The sequence below is a fragment of the Anas acuta genome, chromosome 2 (genome assembly GCF_963932015.1).
Source record: "Anas acuta chromosome 2, bAnaAcu1.1, whole genome shotgun sequence".
In the NCBI taxonomy this organism is placed as follows: Eukaryota; Metazoa; Chordata; class Aves; order Anseriformes; family Anatidae; genus Anas; species Anas acuta.
In genome coordinates, this window is record NC_088980.1 from 29250039 (window position 1) to 29275456 (window position 25418).

The 25418-nt window shown below is 38.2% G+C and overlaps 1 protein-coding gene across 2 annotated transcripts in view; it reads left to right on the forward strand.

Annotated features, from left to right (window-relative positions):
* SCIN (scinderin) overlaps positions 1–25418 on the forward strand; it is a 48758-nt gene that overhangs the window by 13409 nt on the left and 9931 nt on the right. For both annotated transcript variants that reach the window (XM_068674052.1, XM_068674051.1), the window contains exons 4-10: positions 3934–4083; positions 18333–18425; positions 19695–19827; positions 21788–21876; positions 22087–22302; positions 23779–23900; positions 24101–24191. In XM_068674052.1, coding sequence (XP_068530153.1) covers positions 18384–18425; positions 19695–19827; positions 21788–21876; positions 22087–22302; positions 23779–23900; positions 24101–24191 — 693 coding nt within the window. In that variant the 5' untranslated portion in view covers positions 3934–4083; positions 18333–18383. The remainder of the gene's footprint in view (positions 1–3933; positions 4084–18332; positions 18426–19694; positions 19828–21787; positions 21877–22086; positions 22303–23778; positions 23901–24100; positions 24192–25418) is intronic.

Genomic DNA, 25418 nt, shown 5'->3' on the forward strand with positions numbered 1-25418 from the left:
GATGAGTGCTAGCCAATTAAGCTGATACAAACATAGGAGCATGATAAGATACACAGAAAAGCTTTGCCAATATTCTTGTGTGCTCAAGCTTTGTGTTTTTTTGTTTTGTTTTGTCTTCTGCCTCTCTAGAAGTGGTATCTTAGGCTCACTCAATGTAGCAATATTTTCACCCGCTTTCAATAGAGCGCCACCTCATTTGGGCACTCCTACACCACTGCTCCTCTCCTCCTGACCTACTGTTCTTCACAAACTTTGTCAGACTTTCTTCCAACACACTGAAAACACTTCAGTAGCTTTGATGTGGTTAATTGCCCAGGCTTTGATCTGATTCTATCTACAAATATAAGCAGCTAAACCTAAGAGAAGAGAGGAATTAAGGCAAAACTTCACGAAATTTTTCTTGTTTTTAGCCCTTTTTTTATGAGTTGTGGGTGTAAAGATAACGTTCCTAGTGTTCCACATCAAAAAAGCAACATTAAAAAAAAAAAAAAACAACCAACCAAAAAACACAACAAAACTTCAGCTGAGTGTGTTCGTTCATTTGCACTAATCCCTTCTTTGTATCTGTGTCTCTATACCTTAGTATAGAGACAATGTAGTTCAAAAAAACAGAAACATCATCCTGACATTAAATACCCCAACAAGTATCTAACAAGTATACAACAAGTATCTAACAAGTATACAACAAGTGGATAGATCTATACTGTGGATGCCAACAAGTATCCACAGTATAGATCTAGCTGACTCCTAAGAGTGGTATTTTTATTTATTTTAACTGATGTGCAATTACATGCTAGAGGCATGTTCTAGTGTAGATGTGGGCAAAAATGGATGAGTTTAGGACACATCAGGGCTTGCCAACAAAGAATGGAGACACACTGACATGTGATACTTGACTTAATCTTTCCTTAAATCTTAATTTTCTTATTTTAACACTTTAGAATTTGTGGCACTATTTTGGACATCTCATTTTAGACTTTTTTTCTACCAAATTTGAAGTTTCACAACAAATTTCCTTGAAATTAGTTTTGAAACCTATTTAATTTACTTAGCTTTGTAATGTATCTTCCCATAGGAGAATGCAAATCAGCAATACAGTGTGGACATAGGAATTTGAACAAAGATATAGGATTAAAACATGTATGTTCAGGACGTGTTTGTAGCCAGAATGAAAACTTTTCATGGATGTAATCTTCCTGGCTTTTGCTTTCTTCATCCTTGCTAAGATTCACAGAAAAGACACAGGCACACAGTGTTTTCACTTGCCTCCAAACTGAGCAGGCTGCCAATTGAATACAGAGGTGTCTGTGTTAGAAGGGAAAATTGTTTATTTCAAAAGTGATATAAAAAAAATTGTTTTTCCTCCTCTTGCTCTATGTGCCATTTGGAGCTGGAGCAGGAAGGCAGGACATACACTTTCACAATAATGCTCCATACAGGTAACACTGCCAAAGTACTATGGGCCATACATAATTATCCTGCAGCATGTTTCTGTATAGAAACTAAGTGTTGGGTCATTTAATATGCTGTGTAAATTTCATATTATTTGCTCAAGGTCTCTCTGCAGCCCAGCAGCTATCAGGTATAAAAGCTCTTGACTCCACAGTGCTACTGTGTAGTATGAGGAAACCCAACCATGTGTCACCAAAATGTACAGACCAGAAGATCTCGCTATGACTGCTGTGTGAGACAAACTCATCTTGCATTCATGATCTCTCTCAGCAGCTCTGGGGCGGTTACTGTGATTAGCCATAGTAACACTTTCTCACTCTGATCTTCTGACTGGCCAGCTGTGATCCAGTAGAATATTGATATCAACTGCCGTCAATACTGGGTAGCAGAATAGCTTTCTTCCACAGCATCTCTCTTAAACTCTGTTAAACGGATTAAAAAAAAAAAAAATACTGCTGGTGCAACCTTCTGCAAATAAACCGGGCTTGGCACAGGAATTACTGATGAATGAAGTTCTTTTTTTTTTCTTTTGAGATGAGTGAATACTTGAAGTCTATTTTCATTTTATTGGAAACAATTTTTGTCAGCCTGCCAATTCCAAATAAGGCTTGCAAAACAAAGCTAAAAATAGTGAATTTATAGTACAGCTAAGACATTGTGAAACCAGTGAAACTAAAGGTAAATACTACATTATAGCCCTTATTTAGTTCTTATGTATACATAGATCTAAATAAATACATGAATAATAATAATAAAATATAAACCACAGCCTCAGTAGCATGTTGGATATGGTTAGCTAGCTGAGTCTGGATATATATTTAGGTAAATCTAAATATTAGCCTTACCAAGAAGTGACTCTAGCTCTTAAACTTTTTTTTTTTTTTTTTTTTTCTGAGATTAAATGTTAAAATCCATTTTGCTTAGAGAATGAAGTGAGTAAACTCTCAGGAAGACAATCTTGTAAATATCCACCTGAACTTCTATCATGAGGCTTCAAAATAAGATACTTAAAAATAATTGAGAAAATTGTTTTAGTTTAGAATTGAAGGATAACTAAATCTAAGCTCCTGAAGGCTTGTAGCACCGGGTACTTTATATATTTATTTAGTACTTCTGGTAAATATAGTAAAATATTATGCACTCTGGGATACTTTTATGACTTCAAGCTGCTCACTTCCTTCTATTAAATTTCATGCTCAGTACCTGAAGTTCAGCTTTTTAGCTTGTTACTGAAGAACATTGTCTTTATTCTCAAATGCTGAAAATACTTTCTTGTTTCTCTAGCTTCTTTTAATCATTTTTTAAATAACCAAGAAAGATGGAGCTTTAATGGTATGTGAACTCCTGATCAAAGATGTTTTCAGATACTGTTTGTTGATAACAATTTTTTTATGCTGCAGGAGAAAACCTAAATCTCATTTACCATACAAGGTTTCTTGATAAAGAAACCTAAATAAAAACCTAACAAAAATTTCGTATTTATTTTGGCCTAGGGACAGAAACACTTAGGCCATGCTATTTTGTGAGAATATTTCTTAGTTTAGGAGTTATACACAGCCCAATCATGGAAACTGAAACAACCATATACTGAAAATGAAATTGCATATATTTTATTGTCTAACATGGAAGACTTAGTAAAATCTTATGCAAAGGGAATTCTGAGAAAAGTTTGAGGAATATTTCTTTTGCAGTAGCTTTGAATCTGTAGTCAACAAGCAAGTTATTATGGGGTCTGAAATTAACTAAGATAACTGAACTGTCAATAGAGTTAAATTTACTGTATTTTTTCTTGTAGTGGTGTGGAATCCAAAAAAAAAAAAAAATTTGCAAAATAACATCTGCAAATCAAAAAATCTGAAATCTACTGCTGTATATTTTTAAAGGCCTTTCTCCTTACTCTGACTGATTTGATGCATAAAGCTGGTATGTTTTGACAGCTCAGTTTAGTCACTTGCTTACTGAAGGCAAACTTGGAGAGCACATGGAATAAGGGGTAGCCAGGACTTGCTGAGCAGTGGGACCTTTAAGAGATGCTAAGAAAGGAAAATTTGAATGTATTGTCTGAGAACTAAAGGTCTTTATAATTTGCAGTGACAATTTAAGTCTCACAATATCCTGTGTGGTCAGTAAATATTCATTTTGTAGATGAGAATACTTGTTTGAGATTGCATGGCCAGTTACCAAAAAACCTACAAAAGGTTAATGTATACAATTGAAACTGAACTTTTAACCTTTCTGAATGAGTAATCTCCATGAATTGCAGCATACATAGTGAGATAAGGCAATATCTGCCTGACCTCTCTTGTTAATTCTCTACATCTCATTGTCATCTTCCTTATTGTTGAATCTGCCGAAAAATGTAGCTTCACTGATGTTCTGGAGGTTTAGCTTCAGTTGAATAACTATTAATAAAATACTGATTTTATAATGTTGTTCAGTGTTGACTCTTATTGTTAATGTGTATGTTTTCAATTATTTTAGGAAATCTATCAATGGTTTGGCTCATCATGCAATAAATATGAGCGTCTGAAGGCTGCTCAGGTTGCCCTTGGCATTCGGGACAATGAACGAAATGGAAGATCTACATTAATTACAGTGGAAGAAGGAAATGAACCAAAGGAGCTCATACAGGTATTGTAACAGGAGTATGCCATTATTGAAAAAGCTGTGAGTAAAAAAAAATGTTACACTTCAGGAGTTAAACAGGATTGGGCTCAAAACTTAGGTGCTTCAAGTAGTTCAGGATCATAGAATTAACTTATGGTAGGCTGGTTTATGCTTCTTTTCTATCCTTATCTAAGCAGTATTAAGATGTTGGGCAGTAGAGTCTGAGATAATTATCTGAAAATACTCATTTGAGAACTAAATATTTTCTTTTTTGAATTAGGCACAGGGTGACTGAATTAAGAGCAGAGCTCATACCAGAACCACACTGTCTGCTCATGAAAAATGAGCAGCATCAAGGTTGCATATTACTAAACAGATGTCCTGAATGTCAAAAAAGTGTAGGAAGATACTTTGCATCACCGCTTCAGTTATAAGCTCTAATGTACCTAGTCTCTAGTAAGCATAGTGAGCCTACTCATTTTTAAAAAGTTTGATCAACTCGGTCATGAAATCTGAATTCTGTTTTTTAAATATATGATGAAAGCAGAGTGGGTGAAACAAAATGAAAAAGCAATCTGTGGAATTTTCAGGTCTTAAAAAAAAAAAACAACAGGTGCTGCGAGTTCTTGCAGTCTACATCCTAATAAATGCCTTATTTGGCATTTGTGTGCTAAATTAAGATTTTTCCACTCTTTCTCTAAAAAGAAAGAAGGCAATAGAGACATAAAGCAGTCCTTCCATAAAATGAAAGATGTGCAATTGGAATATTATTTTGTGCTTCAGATTAACTTCAGGAAGTTAACATGCATGCAGACATGCCATTGTTTTTGATGGTGCTTATATTCAGTTTTGTCTCATGGAGTGTAACTAGTAATTGTCTATGCAGCAAAGCATGCCAGGTGCTGAGCCTTCAGCCCTTGGCCATGCTAGCTGTGATGCCTTTGGATGATCTATCCATTAGCTTGCAAAGGCTTTTTGCCTGTGGATTTGAGTACAGATGTGACCGTGCTTGGAAGTAGGGGAGATGGTACACCATGCACCTTTTTTTCTTTTTTCTTTTTTTTTTTTTAAGGGGAAAAAAAAGCATCCCAATCCTCTATCTGGCTCTTTACTTCCTTTTACAGGCTTTTCTCATAGACTCTGTGTCATATATTTTATATTGGTACTATTAAGGAAAAGAACACAAGTTGACAATGCCTAACTCCTGCTCCTTATCTGAAATGCATGAGCAAGTTGCAGCCTACCACAACTGAGTGGCAGGTACTGGGTAGTAAGTACTACAGGAACACGCTGGTTCAGTCCCCTGGCAGCATCCTCCTGCAGCCACCCCTCCTTGGGGTTACTGCACAAGGCTCTACACTGAACTTCTGATAAGCTGATGCTGAGTTGGGAGCACTGATGAGAACAGCTGCACTTCGCACCTCTTATCTGACTAACATACAGCTGCAGATGCAAAGTCAGACTTATGTGCAGCTACAGCAAAGACAATCTATCTAGTTAATGGCATTCAACAGCAAGGGCTGTTGAAGGGCTGGCTGTCAGGAGGCTGGCTGCCTCCGCTCCTTCAAGGATATGAGCAGCCAGGGTCTGCTTGCCAGCTGTGTGTAACTTGTTTTGTAGCGGCCTTGACACGTGAGTAAGAACACAAAAAATGCCAAGGCTGCATGTTGATCCTGTACCTCATTGTTACTATATCAGGAAATAAATCTTTTCACGTGTGGCCAGCAGGGTATGAAGGATGGATGTACTTCACCTTTTCCTTTGGGGTTGTGAATATAGAGGGAAGAGTGGGTAGTTCCATGGCAATAGGTTCAAGCGAGCATGTCAGCAGCCAGGGTTACTGCCTAGTGCTGCCCACAGAACAGCATCTGCAGCTTGCCTGTGGCTGTCCCAGTCACTGCAAGCTCTGAAGTGTGCTGTTAATGAGACAGGATGGTAGTTAGCCTAACAAATATATAAAATCTATTACGCCTTATTTTTGCTCACAGTCTATCTAGTTCATGGCATTCTTCACTTTGATTTGTTCTCACGCAATTGTCTCTAGCTTACTGTAGTGTTTGCCTGGGCTGACTGCTCTGAAATTAGCATAATGCTTGCTTCTTCCCTCAATATCATGCAGTTATGGGCAAGTGAAGGGAAGCTGCTATTCCTGTCCCTGATTGATTTTTTCCATTCCTTTTTTCCCGGAAAAAAAAAGTGTGATTTCTTCTTTTCTAGGGGAGAGTACCGTGTACTTTATTCATTTTTTCATCTAGTGGATAGCTGACATCAGAATGAGATTTCCTAATGTTACCTCCTCTGATAAATGTCAGGAATGATTTTCCCCTCCTGTGAGTTTGAAGCCCATTGCCTTCAAACATGGTGGCTTGGCATGCTTGTGCAGCTCTGCTAGCCAAGTGTTCACCAGTCAGGGGCTAACATACCCACCACGAGTATCAATGTAAAGAGCTGACTGATTTTATTTATTTATTTTTTTAAATCCCTACTCCACAAGTGCAGGGAAGCAACTCTCAACCAGTAAAGCAAGACTACTGTGTTTTATCCCAGTACTGAGGCAGGACATTTCAATAAACCGTGCCAGATAACTCTCCTGCCATGGGATTAACAGAGGCAGTGGTGGGCTCATGGTTCCTGGACAGCTTGTTTTCCCAATGGGGAGAGTGGGTGAAGTGAACTGTTCTGACAAGGGCAGTTGCCTGCTCCCAACTAGCCTCTTTTAGCAAGGACATGGGATCAGGCTGCCCTGTTTCTACAATTTGCTGATGGGAAAGTTGTCTGGAGCATGCTGCAGGATGAACTGTTGTGGCAGGTCAGCACGATACAGCTTGCTCACTCTAGGAAAGGAGAGTGGCTGAAAGCTGGGTTCATGAATAGTTTTGACAGTGGCAACCCCTTTTTTCATCTGCTGTTGTGACCACGGGCCATTTGGGAACATGCTGTGACCATCCTCTGCTCTCTCTCAGAAGATCTAGCGTGTCTGGAAACCTCAGACCTGCTGTGGGTGTATAGAAGGCCTTGTAAGATGCTGCAAGAATAACTAAAATTCTTCCACTGACAAGGCAGAAACTTTCTTCACAAGCACAAAGATACTTAATCCACCTGGTTTCCCCTCTGTGTTTGCATTGTAGATGAGGTACTGACTGGCAGGTTTAAATCGGAATTGCTGTATAAGATGGCTGCCTTGAATATTTAATAAATAGTGACCACCCTGGACAAATTGCTGGTGCTCCCGCTCAGTAACTGTGACTGCTCTCCACACTTGCAGCTGCCCATAGTAAAGTTCATAAGATGCCAATGCTGCTCTGATTTTAACATGTAAACAGCTGAATAGTTACCCATTCTGCTGAATCTTAGGCCTGAATGTTCAAACTGTGCTACAGAAATTTCTTCACCTTTGTGGGACCAATCCAAAAATAGGTCTTGGCAATCATGAGTTAGATTTTTTTTCCTGTAAAATGGTCACATTAGAGTTATTGCTAACTCAGCTTTTTTTTTTCTTTAAACCAAAAGGAAAACTAAATATACATTTTAAAATCTAATCTAGAACCAAATCTTTTAGGGTCAGTTTCTAGCCCTGTCAGAAACCTCCTCAGGGTGGGGTTTGATGCTAACAACACTTGGCCTTCTGCCTGCCTTCCCCGCTAAGCAGGGATTTCATGACATTGTGTGCGTATCCAACACATCACTGAGATAACTGAGCCCAGCCACAGTAACAGGTAGCCATGCTTGGGACAGACAATTTTTAATTGTGGTTAGAATCTCCTAATTCTGAAGAGAGGACAAAACTGAGGAAGTTTTTTAGCCAGCAAGTTGAAGCTGCTTGCAATAATGCACAAAACAGAACTGAGTTCTGAGTTACCCAAAAGAAAGATACAAAGTACCCAGTCCTCCGTGCATCGCACATCAATAGTTTAATCTAGTATGCTAAGATGAAGTCGGAGAGGAAGATAAAGGCTTAATGTATTAGTGTAATTTGAAATATTACACACCCTAAAAGACTTTTAGATTGGCAGCACTGTTCTAGCTACATAGACCGATCTCCCATGATAGATGTTAAGTATCTCAGACACCTGTGACACCCTGGATGTGGCTGAGCAGGGCCGCCTACAGGGTGTAAGAGCTGATGAAAGCTGAGTTTTAACTAAACTATGTATTGAGCCTGTATCTGCCCCTTCCATTTAATCATGAAGTGTTCATCTAATTTTCAGGATGATTCTTGTTTCCTATGTAGTCCAAACAGTCTGATCCTTTGTACTGTTTTGTTTTTCCTTACAAAGGATTCCCATAAAACTGCAGCACATGCAATTGTTGCAGTTTTTACTGCTGAGACTTTTGTCTTTTATTTGACTTTTGTAAATGTCTTTGATGGTATCGCTGAAACAGTGAAATTTGAGAAACTTGACTGGTGAGGTCTCAAACCACAAGAAGCTGAAGGATCATTTTAGTAGACAACTTTGAAACCACTCTTCTGCCTTTAAACAACAACAAAAAAAGGCCATGACTTGTTTTCTTATCATTTGCAGTTGTCCTGTGCCTACTTTTTTAGAGTTCTAGTGGCCTTCCAACAAATGAGTGTAGTCTCACTTTTCATACAATACCTATGTAAACATTTAGCTAGTTGAAATACTGAGCAACAGAGGGAACCTCTCTGTCCTTTCTGATAATGCAGCCATTCTCTTCCCTCCTTTTTTTTTTTTTTTTTTTTTTTTTTTTTTTAAACCTCTGATGAACTGTCTAATTCTGAGAAGCTGTGAATGCCATTGTATTTAGAGATGATTGTTTTTGGCTGTGGTGTGAATAAATACTACACCTGGAGGGTATGGGAATGGTTTAATCATATTACAACCAGTCACACCTTTCCACCCCAGTGACTGGAAAGAGACCAGCAGCACTACACAGTGCTAACGCTGTCAGGTTCGTCAAGGCTCAAGAGCACAATGTGCTTACAACAAATGCAAGTTTCAGAGGCTACTCCTCTAGAGACCCAACTTATGCGAAAATCTGCATAATGACAAGCTCCACTAAGCCTTGAATTATCCAGATAGGTCTCTAGGTAAGGTGGACAGTGGCATAAGAGCAGGATCACTCCTTTCTTGTTAAATTCAAGTCCTTAAAGGTTATTTGCTACAGAACAAAGATATTTCCCGATGGCAGCACAGAAGCACAGTGAGGTAGCTGGTAAAACTGAGGCTTGCTGTGACTTGTGACTACTATAAATGGGTTGGACAGTGCAAGGGCATGCTTCTCTGAACAAGCTCGGCAGGTACCTGCAGTCACATGGATCATTGCACAAGGCACAACAGTAGCGTGTGCCCTGCTAGTAGGGTATCTGCACCTCTCCCAAGAGCCAGCAAGAATAGGCTCTGCCATCACATCTCTTCAAGCAAAAATTGCTGTAACAAATCTCCAAACATTTGCATTTCTTCTTGTTCCCTTGCTTTTGGTTGTATTATAGGGTGAAGCTTATTTGTTTTGTATACAGAGGTGTGGAGGAACAGTGGGAGGGTGGATGAGTGGCACAAGAGGAGGAGGAGAGGGAACTGTGGAATACAACCCCTGGGCACGTGCAAGGCATCAAACAGTTTAATCACTTAGCTTGTACTTGGTTTTACTCAAACGCCATATACCACAAATTACACGTAACTGTGGTACAGCCTGACCTGTTCGCTAGCAAGAAAATATCAAATATAAAAATATCTTAATGAGGTTCTCTTAGGCCAAGGTATGGATGTCTCCGGGAATATGTAAGCCAAAGTAATATCTTTTACTATCTAAATTGAGGAAGTTGTAAAAAAAAAAAAGGGGGGGAGGGGGCAAGACTCCAGGGAATTTTGTGCAATAAATACTGGAAATGAATTTCAGTAAGAGGGCAGAGGCAATATTGAACAATCAGGTAAACAAAGGAAAGTGAATGCTTTTATAGAAGGGGGATGACAATGAGACATGTACTTCTCCCTCAGTTAAGCAGTCAGATGCACACAGAGAAGTTAACTAAATTGTAATGACAATATAAGGATTTAAGAAAGCTGGTGGACAGACAATAGCAACAGTAGTGCTATTCAGACCCAGAGACAACTTTCTCAGCTTGATATGAAAGTATGGGTCAAATTTGCACCTCAGAAAGATGAATACACTTCACTGAGTGGTTTGGGTACATGCACACGCTTGCAAGAACAGAAGTTGGGTCTTCATTTTAAACAGTTCCTCAGAGTTTGTAGGATATGAAAATAGTCCAAAAAAAAGATGCACAAGCTCATTCACCTTTCCCAGCAGCTCCTACCATTCAAGGAATGAAAGTTTAATCATTACACTGTTAAATTTATGAGGGTTATGAATATGGGTACAAAGTACAAACCCCTTGCCCTGCAGCTGCCAAAATGCCTGCCATCCAGACATCCTAATTTCTTTTAAATTATTGAGTATTTCTCCTTCGTTAAGGGCAGGCCTGCTTTTTGATGAAAATTTGTATTGTAAGCACTTGGTTATGCAACCTCCACTCGGACAAACAGTGTGTGGGTTGAATCCTCATCTAAATTGACTTCAGTACAGTTTAGCTGATCTGCACCAGCTGAGCACTTGGCCCAATGTTTTCCTCAGGCCTAAATGGAAAATCAGCTGGGGGTTTGCCTGAGACTGTCAGGATCTGGCAAGGGGGAGTCTCTTCGGCAGTGTTTAGAGTTACCAGTAATATTCTTCAAGCTGCAGTTTTCACTCTTGGCTGTCTGAAGGCAGGTACTTAAATGACAGGGAACTGAATAGCAGCTGCAGGTGGCAAGTATACCTGAAAGTCAGGCTTTTAATCAGGTCTCTGAATGCAAATTTCAGTGCCTACGTTAGGAATTTACTTTAAAAAATGTTCAGGTGAATTGTACTGCATGGCATGAACTAAATCCTTTATGAACAGTTCTAATAATAGAAGGTTGAAAAAATAATTTCTTATGCTAGAACATACTCTATACAAGGTACTTTAGTGAATTTCTAAAATCATTAGTAATTGCTGGAAGCACTTGAAATTTAATTATACTTTGTTTTATATGCATTCTTGTAGGTGAGCAAACCACATTTGTTATGCTTTTTTCTTCATCAGCTATAGCACTTGCAGGATTACCATGTTAGTCAATTATAATCGTATAATTACATGTTAGAATACTAATGGATTTTGTAATGGCTTTTTTCTTTTGTGTGCTAAAATATCAAGAAACTCATTGAGGAAGAAATGCTATAATTTTCAGTTATTAAATGAATATAATTAAGGAAAGGCTAAACGAAAGAGTTGTTAGCAGTTATTTCTATGTGAAGTTGCTGGCAGTTATTTCCATGAACTTGCTAGCAAAGGGGTTTTCATGGAGAAGATTTTCTTTGCTAAACAAAAAGATCAGAGACGTGTGTTTGTGGAATCCAACATCTACCCAAGAAAAATGCACTCTTCAAAGAGCTATTTTATCTTATTTATTATTTTGTATTTATTTATTTATTTTGCACTGTCTTTGGTCTCCAGGTCTGTGTCACCTCAACTCCTGTGTGGAGTAGCTCTCAAGGCATCTATGCTCAGTGTTGCCTTTGAATTTTCTTGAATTAAAGTTCTGTAGTGCAGGAAGGAAGTAAACTTTGTTTAAGCAAAACTAGTATTTTTTTTCACAGAATCTGCATGTACAGATTGCTGCACATCTATTCAGGCTATATAGCATCAAATCTGTGCAAGGGGGAAGAAGAGAAGTACAGGAGAAGCTGCTGCATGTGTTTCAGGATCGGTTTAGTATTTCCACCACCACCAAGTGTGTAGCATTGAAGAAATATGTAAATATAATTATTATATTTACTGCAAGGCAGCTTGTTAGGGACAGGCCTTTTGCTTACATAAATGCCTGTGGCTTTGATACTACAGGGCTTTAACTGTAAAAAAAAAAAATTAAAAATTAAGGGATTGGTAAAATCACAAGAGGGATTTAAATTCTGCAGTACTCAGTTATGGCTATCTGATTTTTATGAGAAGAAAATCACAGCCCCTTTGTTGAACACTTTGTCTCCCTCACACAAAATTTGAGGAGATACAGGAACTTATGCAGGAGTCTGGGTGTCATACCAGAGGTGTTCCCCTGGCATACCTCATCTACTGAGCTGTATGAGACTGGAAATGCTGAGATTGTGAATTCAGCCAGTGAATTCGGCACTAGGACAGCAGTTCAGTATCCTGAGTAGCTTTTTCTACTTTTTATCTCATGGGCTGAGGGATGAAACACCTTGCTATGGCTTCCATTGCTCACTCTGCCGAGCAGGGTATTGCTGCTGCTTCCTCCAGCTGCTTTGCTTCTCCAGGGAGCACTGGTTTTCCAGCAGGGTTGCTGGCTGCCAGTTGCCTGCTGCTGCCTACAAGCTTGATTAAGTTGGCTGAAGCTCTGCAGGATAGTTGCCATACTCCCCTTTTACCCTGCTGCTGCTTGTAGGCTGGTCTGTCATGGCCTGGGGACCAAGCTGCACGGTGGCACTGCAAAAGCGTGGCTGCTGAAGTGAGTACTTACAGAACAAAAAGCTGGGGGTTTTGTGAATTTTAGCAGATAAATATTTTTTGTGCCTGAGGTTTCTGTTAGCATTAGTTATTGATTTATTTCCATTCATAATTCTACAACATAGAAGCATGCAGTACATGCATGCACATGCAGCTTTAATTCATAAAGCTTGCAGACTGGAATCTGCTACAATGACTTCAGTGTCTGCCTAGTTTTATGTTCCAAAAATGAAGGAAAACCTTACATCTGTAAACTCAAGGATGTCTGCAAGTCTCTGCAGGATGTGGATGCCAGTTCTGATACTAACTGATGTTTGAAGAAGATGTAACAAAGAAGTAAGATTTAAAAAAAGAGGTAGAAAGAATTGGTATAAATGGAAAAACAGATGCAGGGGTAACTACTTACTCTATTTTTTAATTATGCTGTAGGCAGGCGGGTTGCTGAACAGCTTAATTTTCAATGTTCAGCAGCAGTAATGGCAACAAAGAGCTAGCAGCATTCAAATAATTACTGTAATTCACCTTCCCAGTTTCTCTAGTGTGCCATCACTGTTCTTTGAGGTGTCCTAAAACTTTGAAGACATCGGCTGACATGGGCTGGCGCTTTCCTCGTTTCATTCACAGCCGATCTCACAGGCCCAGCAAGACAGAAGGCAGACTTTCCATACTGATCTAGATTTTGTTTTGTTTTGTTTTGTTTTTGGTGAGCTTGTTATCCGTGGCCTGTTTCACAGAGCAGAAAATTGATGTTAGAATGTTGTTATCGTTAGTAGTCAAGGCTTTATATTCAAGTTATTACAGGCAGATATGCAAAGCTGCAAATACTGTATGATAAGCTGCCAAAGCCTAATGCCCTGCTTTTAGGAAGCTAAGTGTAGGGCTATGAATAAAATTATGATTTGCATTTGAAGTTCCCGAGACAACAGAAACTGGATAAAAATGTAGGCCACAATTTATGCATCAAAAGTGCCATGAGCAAGTGATGGATTTTGCTATTTTGCAGCATCCTGAATGCATTACAGATCAGGTTTAAACCTTGATACCAGAAAATGCTTTTGACAAATTACATGGTGAAGCCAAACAAATTCTCAAAATGCCAGAACCATTTGTTAACATAAAACATCCTTTTGTGTGGTTGTCAGTACATTATGGCGTTTCCATCTTATTCTCAATCACTGTTCAGGCTGGTGGGAGGTCTTCTCCTCAGGGTGAGTGTGTAATGACATCTGTTGTTGCTTCGATTGATGGTGAGAGGCAATTCCAGGCAGAAATCTTACTAGCTTCCTAGGAGCAGTTTAGTGAAAGGTGTAGTTTTTTTTTTTTTTGTTTGTTTCCCTTGGTTGATGTGTAATTTTTTTATAAAATTGCTAATGATTGCTCAGATTGATGGAAACAGCTCCAGGTTACAATAATGAGTAAAAAAGCTTATTCATAATCTGGCTAATGCCAAAAGTATCATTTGTCTGGAACAGTGTATGTTCTGAAGCTGTTATTTGCTGGCACAATGGTTACTGGCCTCTTTATCCTTTCTTTTCTCAGCTGGATTTTTTCTTCTTATTGGCTACTGGAGTAGATATTTGAGATGATAATTATTTCAGAGAGGCATTCCTGATAATATTCTTCTTTGCTTTGAAGGTGCATATAAAAATCCAAGTCCTTATCTGCTTATGCGTTCACGCTGTGGCTATAGTTCAGACCAATCATCATGCAAAAAAAAAAAAAATATATTTATTCTCTGTCACAGCATACATGTATACATTGAGTTAGCAGTAGCAGGATATACTTACTTATGTCAGAGATTGTAAAGAAGTCAATGATGAGCTGCTGATCCTGATTGTTTTCTGAAATTATTGAGTAAAAAAGTCAGGCCCACAAGACAGTTTTAAGCTCTGTAAATGTCTCTCTATTCTTTCTATTGCTCTTAGTACATAAAGAGGGGAATTTGAATTTTTTTGAGATCTAACATTTGGGATCGTAGCCACAACAAATAGTTCGGTTTCAGACCCAGAAACCTAACCTGAATTGTGTATAGTGAGAAGAAACACAAACACAGCAATAGTGTACCCAAGTTAAACTGTACGAAACTGGTTTTCCCTCTTAATTAACTTTCACCTGATGTGTTCTTCAAGCATTGTTTTCCTAGTTGGATTTTCAGCCTCACTGAGCTTCTTAAACTTCTTGCTCCCATTAAATCAATATCAACTATTTAATGAGGCAGAGCCTGCTTCTCCAGTTATAAAGACAATGTTTGCTAAACTCCTTCTTTTGATGTGTTTACTTAAAATTGCTTACCTTTTTGCATTCCTACAGATTAGAAACCTTTTGTCTGTGATTCCTTCTGTTATTTTTGAGGGCAAGGAAGTGGAATTTCACTTATCAGAAGCAACTTTAGCTCTGTATTTTGAAGCTCTGTGAGAGGGTGCAAATATATGCAGAAAAGATATACACACAATAAAATGTAGGGGAGTATTATTATGTAGGGCAGGATAAACAGTGCTGTATTTACCACAAGGTAAGAGCACACTTGGGCACATGTTGTAGAGGAATTTATGTTCTGTTGGTTTCCACTGAGACACTCCTGCAGTAACCTAAGTGTGTCAACACTAAGGTTTAAAAAACTTAAAAAATAAAATTAATGCAGATTGACTTTCTGTTGTATTCCTCTCCCTGCCCCCAGAGAAGATGTAAAGGTGTGGAGTTTGTGAACGCTTTCCATAAAACATGTTAACTCTGCAGTCAGATGCTCTCATTGAGAAGTAAGCTGGTGTGAGTATACAGCCCTGTACAGCATGGTAAGGTCTGACATAACCAGCTGTGAGCATGCCTTATTCTGAAATAACTGTGAAGTAGGTTAAGCCTGGAAGGGTTGAATAACCTGGCATATAGTGTGAGGTTAGTGTGTGCACACTGGGAGAATACCTGCAATACACCTGTGTGCACCCTAGCAGAGCACAGAGTTGCTCGTGCTTTTCTCCAGGACTCAGAAACCTGCAGAAAGCAATGGTGGAGAGAGAATAAAGATCACTCCAGGATGGAGCAATGAAGAGCAAGGAGGGATCTGACATGTTAATATGTCAAAGGCAGATAAGGTAAAGTGATAAGAAGAGACTCTGATTTGGAAATCAAGCAAGCAGCTACAAAGAAAGATGCCAAGCCCGGAGAGTGAGGCAGTTGTGGCATGGATATGTTTTCAGTGCCCTAATTATACTTAATTGTATGAGAATTACTTGAGATCAAGGTTCTGTTCTTGTTGCTAACACTGAATGTATGAAACTAAGGTGTAAGTACCATAAGATTCAAAGTCCTTTACACTGTCTGTTGATTTAAGTAATTTCACTGGTTACCCGTGCTTCAGGAGCCTTTGACTACAGCTTCAGCTGTCATGAGCCTCATTTTACGATGTCTCATCAGTGTTATGATGCCTCATCAGCTATATAAAGGTGAGGCAGCCTGGAGTGCCACACCTCAGTCAGCCATATGCTTTTGTAATTATACAACACAGCTCCAGTTTAGCAGTTAACAACACCATACACACTTCATATCTTATTGATAAAATGTATCTGTTGTCTTAACAACCAGGCATATGTGTGGCTGTGCGTGGACTCCGCCGTTCATGGGAGTTTCCCTTAGAAGGAGGGAAGATGGTATCTCTGAGGAGGAATTTCTTTGGGACAGAACTTAACAATTTTTCAGCATTAATTGCTTTCTGTTTAGACACAGTTTTTCCTTCTGTTATTTGGCCAGAATCTAAACTGTGCTGGAGCACATTTTAAAACTGAATGTTTAAATTATAGAACCTGCTTTTTTTAATCGCCACCAGAGCAGAGTGCTTCGATGGTGCTGTCAGCAGAGAGGCTGCTTCTGTCAAGTTGCTTTCATAAGCACAATGAAGCACTTCGTAGCCTCCTTTAAAAATACTGTGTGGCACTTGCATAGCTCTCAAAGATTCCTGTGCACACAGAAATTTTAACAGCAATTTATTTTATATCACTTTAAGCAACTTACAGTGAAGTAAAGTGATTGCGGTACCACAGGTATTCTGTATGCATAGCAAGAGAAAATGCTGACTTTACCTGTGTCAGGAATCACAACCTGTGTGTGAGTGGGATTTTGGCATTTTCTGGAAATACCTAATTAAGCAGAAAAAATAGTGAGTATGGCCTTTTGGAGGTTTTATTAATAGGAGTCTTTTACCCTTTTAATAGTCGCTGAAAGTCAAATGTTATGAAAACCTCAAACCTGTTCAGTATGCATTCAGGTAAAGAAGAGTGTCTGTTTCTTGGTAATTTTCTGACCCTTGTGTTACAAAGACAGCATTATTCTTGGTGCTCTGCAGCTACTGTATAGGCCTCTGTTCATTCTGCAAACCTAGGAAGGGAAACATTTACAGAAAACTTGTGACGATGTGCCACATATGTGCATTCTCTTTTAATCAGTCATTCACCAATGTTGTGGCACTCTGCTATGGAAGTATAGCCCTGCTTGGCCTTTATGGTAATACTCCCACAGCCATGTAGTGTCAATTCAGGAAATGCTGACTGATAGGTACTGAAGACCTAATGGTAATGCCTTTCTTAAACTTTCAGGGCATTACCTTTTGTCTTCAGTGAGTCACAAGTAAAATATTTCAGATTAAACTGGAACAACCACACTTGCTAAGGCCATGTATTTTACTTTTCCAGGTCAGAAAATTCCACAAACGACAGATTCATATTCAACATTTATGCTACAGTTTTCTTTCAAATTTCTTGCAGATGTATGCTTTGTCAGCCTTTCCTGTTATCAAATATTTACAATGTTTTTGCACATGACTTCATGTTATATGCAAATCCATGGACAGGCTGTTCTGCCGCTTGTACTTCATGCAAATATATTGTTACTCAGACATCTTAACTACTACTACCTTCATTTTAGGACATAACTCTATAGAAATCCATAAAATTCTGTGTGCAACAGAATTGGATTTGGTCATATATCAGTCAGTATGGAGAGGTCTTGCCATGAATAATGAGTTACTAGGATTTAATAATAACTACCTGACCATTACATATTCTTGATGAACCTCTGTAAATTTCTTCTAGTAATAGTTATTATAAGGTTATCCATGGTGTAACAGTACTATGATGTAAAAACTACCACACTGCTAAAATTGATAATCTGGTGATGGAGCAAAAATTGTTTTTTCTCTCTATGATTTTTTTTTCTAAGAATTTAGCTATTTTTTCCCCCTGAAAATGAGATTAAGAATCTGTAGATGTAAAGATTTTTGAACTCACAATCTGATATTTCGTAAGCAAGATAATAACTTCAACTCATGTATTTCACTTTGCTTTAATTTTATTCTCAAACATTTGATGAGAAATGTCATTCCAAAAATTTTAACACCTGCTTACCAGTGCTGTAGAAGTCATTGGGAGGAAAAAGGGAAGACAGACATATAAACAAACACATAGGGTAGTAGTAGCAGATAAATCTCTCGTGCATATGTGTCTTTCCATCCTTTGAAGCTTTAAGTAATATACCATTTCCTATCCTAGCCTATACAAGACCAGCAAGTTGGCTTGCAGGAAAGGCAACATGTAGATCTAAAGATCTGACACAGTTATTTGCAAAGAAGTCATCCATGAGTTTGGATTTAGATTGGAATTAAGTATAAAGATAATCCTGACTAACTGATTACTGAGATAACACATTATAATTTTGGGGTATTTATACTGCAGAAACTACAATCTCTCTACATTGATTTTATTATTTTCTTCTTGTATAGATTTTAGGGACGAAGCCACAGCTTCCTGAATGTAGTGATGATGATGATGAGATGGCTGATATTACAAATAGGAGAAGTGCTAAACTATATATGGTAAGTAACTTTATTTTTGTGTTAGGTGCACTCAATGGTATTCATGCATGTAATACCTTCATTTATGGAGTTCTGGCTTTAGTCACAGAACTGCAATTGTGTTGGCTGATTTACAACCAATGGACAAGGTTCTCAATGGATGTCAAGACAGCCCAGAAGAACCAAGGAAAAAATATTGATTACAGTCCCGTTTACTCAGGAAACAAATTAAGCATAACCATTCAGTGCAGGCCAAAGAAGAGTTAGTTGGTTTTAATCAATCTACATTTCCAGTCTTTTTGATTTTAAAAGAGATACTTGTAGTAGACATATATGATTTACTTATTCTTAGCAGAGTTTGAGAGATGTACAGTTATATTTTTCTAAGTAAAATCCAGAAGAATTTAAACACAAAAGGCCTTTCTTTTGTGATGCCCGTTTTCTTCTTCCTCACTTTCAATGGCTTAACACTGACTGGGATGGTGCCAATATCAGAAAAATTAACCATGAATGGATTTTTTTACTCCATTTTATCAGTAGGAATTTTATGATTACACTTAGCAAAGTTATGTTTTTTCCTTGTATTAAAGTAGGAATACTGTTCTTGCCTAGAAGAGGCATGGAACTTATCCTTCAACCTAACAGTACAGTATTTTATTCACATGCAAGTCTATACAACTACTTATTTCTCTCTAAGTATTATCTTTTTAGCCTTGTAGGAGTGAATTCTAGAAGGTTATAAAGGTCTGTATCAATTTACAGAGGTTACAAAGCAGATTTTGCAATAGGTCCTATGACAGCTTTATATTAAAGAACTGTAGGGTATAAATGTAGATATGTAATTTGTCAATATTGGTGTAGGACTATTTTATCATAGTTTCAAATGCTCTTGTTCAGTATGTATGTGTACCTTTGGCTTCAGTGAGGGGTGCTTGGTAGCAGAGGATGACATCTAGGGCCTCTGCCAGTTCAGCAGAGCATAAAGATTGGACTGATGAAGGTATGCATTTTTAACTGTGAGCTGTTCATTGAATAAGCGGTCGAATTGAGAGTGGAAACGAAACTTGATTGAAAAGCTGTGAGACAAGCATCACTAAAATTAACACTACATCTCCCTCTACTGGATGTAATATGAAATGAAACTAAAACTCATTAACTGCTTACCTTCCAGCAGGATACCAACGTCATACATAGGAAGGGTAACTGATTTTTATAGTAATTTGGGGAGTGGAAATGAGTTTGATTATCAAAACCAGAGTTGATCTAAGTTTGTAATTTTTACTTTGTCAGGTGTCAGATGCAAGCGGATCCATGAAGGTGTCGGTGGTAGCAGAGGAAAACCCTTTCTCTATGGCTATGCTTTTGTCTGAGGAGTGCTTCATTTTGGACAATGGTGCTGCAAGGAAGATCTTTGTGTGGAAAGGTAAGAGATCACTTCTGTCGTGAATGCAAAAGGAACACAGTTGTAAGGAGTACACACAACACCCACTGAACAGTAGCAAAAAATACTGGCTGGACACAGTACCCTGCACACAGTTCTTCCTTGGCGTGGTCAATGGACAAGGATGTGAGTAAGGGCTTTGAGGCTGAATCCTATCTAAGGATCCTGACAATTTTTAAGGCATCTGAAAGCCTGGGTGCTTAAATGCTTACCTAAGTGGCAATTACAAAGCAAACGTAAATAATCTTTGATTTTATGATAATCCTGCAATTTTTTTATATTACTATCGAATCTCTATCATCCATGAGAAAAATACGTGCATTGAAAGTTTGATAACAGGTATTTCCATACATTGTTTCCTGGAGGTGTGAAATCGAAAGATGAGTAAAAAGCACAGCCTTCATGTCCCAGAGATCAACTAAAAGCATAAGCTTACAAATACTTTGATGCTTCTTTCTTCCTTGTGACTAGTTCTCTCTGGTATCATCAATGCTTGTAGGACTGTCTGCAATTTTTCTGACTGATCATTTTCCCAGGAGGGAACTGAGGAATTAGGTCTGGACACCCTTTACCTGGTGCTGCCATTGCATCCAGCATTGAGTATCTCTCCTTTTTTGTCTGAGGTAGTGTATTAGTTATTGGCATTTGCTTTAAATGTGTGGCATTTGCTTTTCTTTTTACCATACACAATAGCAAATAATTAATCAATGTGGTTGTCAAGCTTCTGAATCCAGGAAGCATTGTAAACATTTTGCTTTAATATTTCATTTGCAGATAGGAATGTGTCCTTTAAAGCAAAGCATTTTGCGTGCATTGTGCTCATATAACCTAAGTTCTACATGAGCCCCTGATTCCTGGTTTTCCCTATTCACCTGACAGCTCCTAGAATAACCAACCCAATAGGACTGGGCATCTTATATACAATGTACATCTTATGAATGCAGCCCTACATGCTCCTTTGTGCACCCTCACTTTGCTACTGTTGGTAATGATAATATGTAAAACAAATGAAAAACAAAAAAAAACCCTCTACATTAATCTGTGAGTCTCACCCTTGCACTGGGAGGCTGTAGTTATCATCTCTACTGGAAATCTTCACAGAATCATAGAGTGGTTTGGGTTGGAAGGGACCTTAACGATCATCTAGTTCCAACCTCCCTGCTGTGGACAGGAACACTTTCCTTTAGACCAGGTTAGTCAAAGCCACAGGTTGCTCAAATATTCAAACCACTAAGCTGAGGACTGCAAAACACTTTGCTAATAGTTTCATTCAGAATTTCATACAACATACAGCTTATAAGAGCATCTTTGTAGTCTACAAAGATGTATCTCTTAGTCTAAGAGTTCTTTCAAGTATAGTCATTGATAGCCAGCTGGGTCATAGAACACATACAAAAAAAAAGCCATCCCACAGACACTTTCAGAGATGTCTAATACTGAACAAGGCTGAGCAAGGAGCAATGGGTAGGAAAGGGTGGTGGTAAATTGCACAGCATAGCAAAATATAAAGGGAGTTTCATCTACTCAGTCTGCAGAACAGTGGTGGTACCTGATGAAGGGAAGGCAGTTCTGGACAGCACCTTCATTTAACATATTGCAGCCCAGAAAGGGACAATTCAAAGAAAGGAAACAGGTTATTATTGTTGGAGGCATACCTTAAACCGAGCAGATATGAACAGCATTTTTCCAACAGAAACTTAAAAGAAAAACAAAATTTTTTTTTCAGTTACTTTAACTGTTTTCAAAACCACCAACGTACTATTTTGACCATTCATCTTTGTATGAAATTTATTTCTCATGCTATATCCAGCATTTGTGTTTGTTCAAGACTGAAGCACTGGCAACGCTGAAGAAAGAACCTGGCTCAAGGACATCTTGTTTTTGCAGGATCTGTGAGCTCATTGCCCTTTCTCATGTATTGTTATCCTTCTGTTTTAACCAGGCAAAGATGCTAACCCAGAAGAGAGAAAGGCTGCCATGAAGAATGCTGAAGCATTCATACAGCAAATGAATTATCCTGCCAACACACAGGTGCGATCTATTTATGAGATGACACCAACAGAGAATGAACTCTGTTAAAGACTTTGTTTTTAAATAAAATAAATAAATAAATAAATAAATTAAGGGCATGTAAGACCATAAGGACAGTGTTTCACTGACAAATAATTCAAAAAAGTTTTTGTTCGAATAACCATGTCAGTTTTGTTTTCCTTGCATCCCATGCTTCTTATTTCATTTCAGATTCAAGTGCTTCCAGAAGGAGGTGAAACACCAATTTTCAAACAATTTTTCAAAGACTGGAAGGATAAGGATCAAAGTGATGGCTTTGGCAAAGTGTATGTCACAGAGAGAGTGGCTAAAATTGAGCAGATTGAATTTGATGCTACGAAGTTACATGAGTCTCCACAAATGGCTGCCCAACATAACATGGTAGATGATGGTTCAGGAAAAGTAGAGGTAATTTTTGTGTTGTAATTAACAAATGTGCAATTTGCACCAACACGGTTTCTTTGGTTTCTTGTAACAGGCTAAACTGCTACTCTGTTTTGCCATTTAAACTGTGGCATAGAGTGAAACTACATTAATTGTAATGTTATTCTTACCACCAGAAAAGGTACTTGGAAGTGGGAAGCGAATCTCTATGTCAGCTGTATGCTGATATGTCATGTTATTTTGATACTCATGAAAGATATTGAAGCAGTCATCAGCAGAAATCAAAGAGCAGAAATGTCTTCCCTTTCGCAGAATACCTTTTAAAGAAATACTTTAAATACAATCCTTATCCTAAAGGAATACTTCTAGCCTACATCAGCTTGAAATCTGGAAGGGGAAAATTTCCCCTTGGAGTCAGAAATTCAATCCATTTCATTACATACATCTTCGTGTATCTATCCTATCTGCTTCTTGTCCCTACTGGGTCTCTCAGGTAGCCTGGATTTGAAGAGAATGTGATGGCTTTAGAGTTCTTTTAAATATATCCATATCCCATTTGAATCTCTTTAGATTAGTCTTTCACAGTATTGAAGTTAATATCTTTGGACTACACAGGCTTTGTTTGTCATTTACGAGCACTAGGACAAGAGGAACTGGCCTCAAGGTGTGCCAGGGGAGGTTTAGGTTGGACATCAGGAAAAATTTCATCACTGAAAGGGTCCTGAGTCTGCTCAGGGAAGTAGTTAAGTCATCATCCTTGGAGGTATACAGAAAAATGCGTAGATGTGGTGCTTAGTGATATGGTTTGGTGGTAGACTTGGAAGTGCTGGGTTAACAGTTGGACTTTGATGGTCTTAGAGGTCTTTTCCAACCTAAATGAGTCTGTGATTGCACCAACACAGCCTATGTTGGGATTCTGGAAGTAAGAGGAGGGATAAATACCTACAGTCTCACTGGTATATTTTCTGGCTTTCAGACCTCATCCTTGGGATGGTCCATAGGCTTGAGACACAGCATCGAGGTCTGAAGCATTTTTTGTCATATAGTTTTACAAGTATGATTTTGGAGGTCAGTCATTAACTGAATTGAGCTGTAGTGAATCAAATAGGAAGAAATCTGCAAAACTGTATGTTATTTAACTACAGTGTTCCTCTCACAAACGGTATGATAGTTCTATTGTAAACCATATCATTGTGCTATTCACGTCACATTATCATCTTAAGACATTAAGAAAGTAAGTTCAACATAGCATTATGTTGATCGAGTGACATTAAAGCATCAGGACAAAGAAAAGTATACTGCAGTGGCTTGTTGGTGATTGCTATTCATTCAGTGCATGTAGGGTAAAAAGATCCACTTCAAGGAAGAATCTTTCCTGGCTTTATAACATAACACTTGGCTACATAAGGAAAGGCTGCTTAAGGGATGATACAGTAAAATGCTCCTTACAGTGTCCCAGAATGAAGTTCAGCATTTCCCAATGATTTCTGTGTTTCCCAGATCTGGCGTGTGGAAAGCAGCGGCAGAGTTCCTGTGGAACCCCAGACATATGGACAATTCTATGGTGGTGACTGCTACATTATCCTCTACACTTACCCTAAAGGGCAGATCATCTACACATGGTATGTTTGGTCAGCTTGCACAGACCACCAGCATGTGGATATTATTTTATGCTATCTTTTTGTCCTGCTCATAAGAGTAGAACCACATGTAAATACAAGATTATTTACTATGTATTTGTCATGCAGTATAAACTCTGGATCATTTTGAAACTGGACTTAACTATTGTTGTATTGTTTGTTTTTTACCATACCTTCCTCAGGCAAGGAGCCAATGCTACAAAAGATGAACTGACAGCATCTGCATTTCTGACAGTTCAGCTTGATCGCTTATTGAATGGTCACGCTGTGCAGGTTAGTGTCTTTCAGTTGAAATTCAATACAGCGTGCAAAATAGATGCAGAAACAATGAGAAATTAAAGGAAGAGATAGCGTTTGAAGACTGGGATTATCAGCTACTCATGGTGACTGCTTCTGTGCATGTATTTTCTGTGTAGTAAGATATTTAACTTTCTTTCATCAGTGAGTAAACTACCTGAAATTACTTATGTTTACAATACCTTAATGTTATGAAGGTTAACCATGAAGCCCTGTAAACTAATCTCCCAGCTCACCCTGCAGAAAATCATGCATGTGGCCATACCATCAGATTTTCTTAGAAAATGGTATCCAATCTTTAACCACTTCTAAGTACTTAAGTTGCAGAAGATGGATGTATCTGCTTAATTAAAAAGCAAACAAGCAAGTTTGTGTTCAGTCTTCTTGTCATCTACTCCTTTCTACAGATAAAACCAAACTGCCAGTTACTTGAGTTCATTTCAAAATAATCTAGTTTTTCAAAGCTCTGCCTTTTCTTCACACAACTAATAACACTGTTTTCTCCTCATATTTATCTGAAAATATCTTTCTTTCTTGTTGGCATTAACCTTTGGAAATTATAGAGTTACTTTGCAGAGCACTAAAGAACCTTAAACTAGGCCTTTCTATATTTCATTAGCTATGATTATTAACAATCTTCACCATTATTTTCTTCACATATTAAGGCAGAGTAACTTCCAGGTACATTTTAGGATTCACCTAACTTGCTAGCCTTTTCTCTTTGGAAGATTTGTCCAAGCTTTTCTCAAATTAATGAGTTCTTCGTAACCCGCCATGAATGTTTTTTTATACCTCATAGTTCACCCACTTGCTGTGGAGATTGTTTTATGTCAGAAAGGACAAAAAAAAAAAAAAAAAAAAGAACACTTACAAAGTCAAGGAACTTTCCCTTTTTCCTTCCTTTTTCCTTTTCACTGAAACAGAGTTGTATGCATACAGACTATTTGGATAACTGACCAAACATCAGTGTCTACAGAAGTCTGTATCAAGCTAAAGCACAGTGTGTTCTTTTTAAATCAGTGGAGATTCCCCATTTTAATTATCCCTTTTGAATGTAGAGAACAGAGATATAATACAGCCTAAAACTACCTTTTCTTTCCTTCAACTTTCACTGACTGAAAATTAGGTTTTAGTCCTGCCTAGCTTTACAGACTGTGTACATGGCCTTTGGAGACTGAAGGATAAGATCCTCCTAGGGCAACC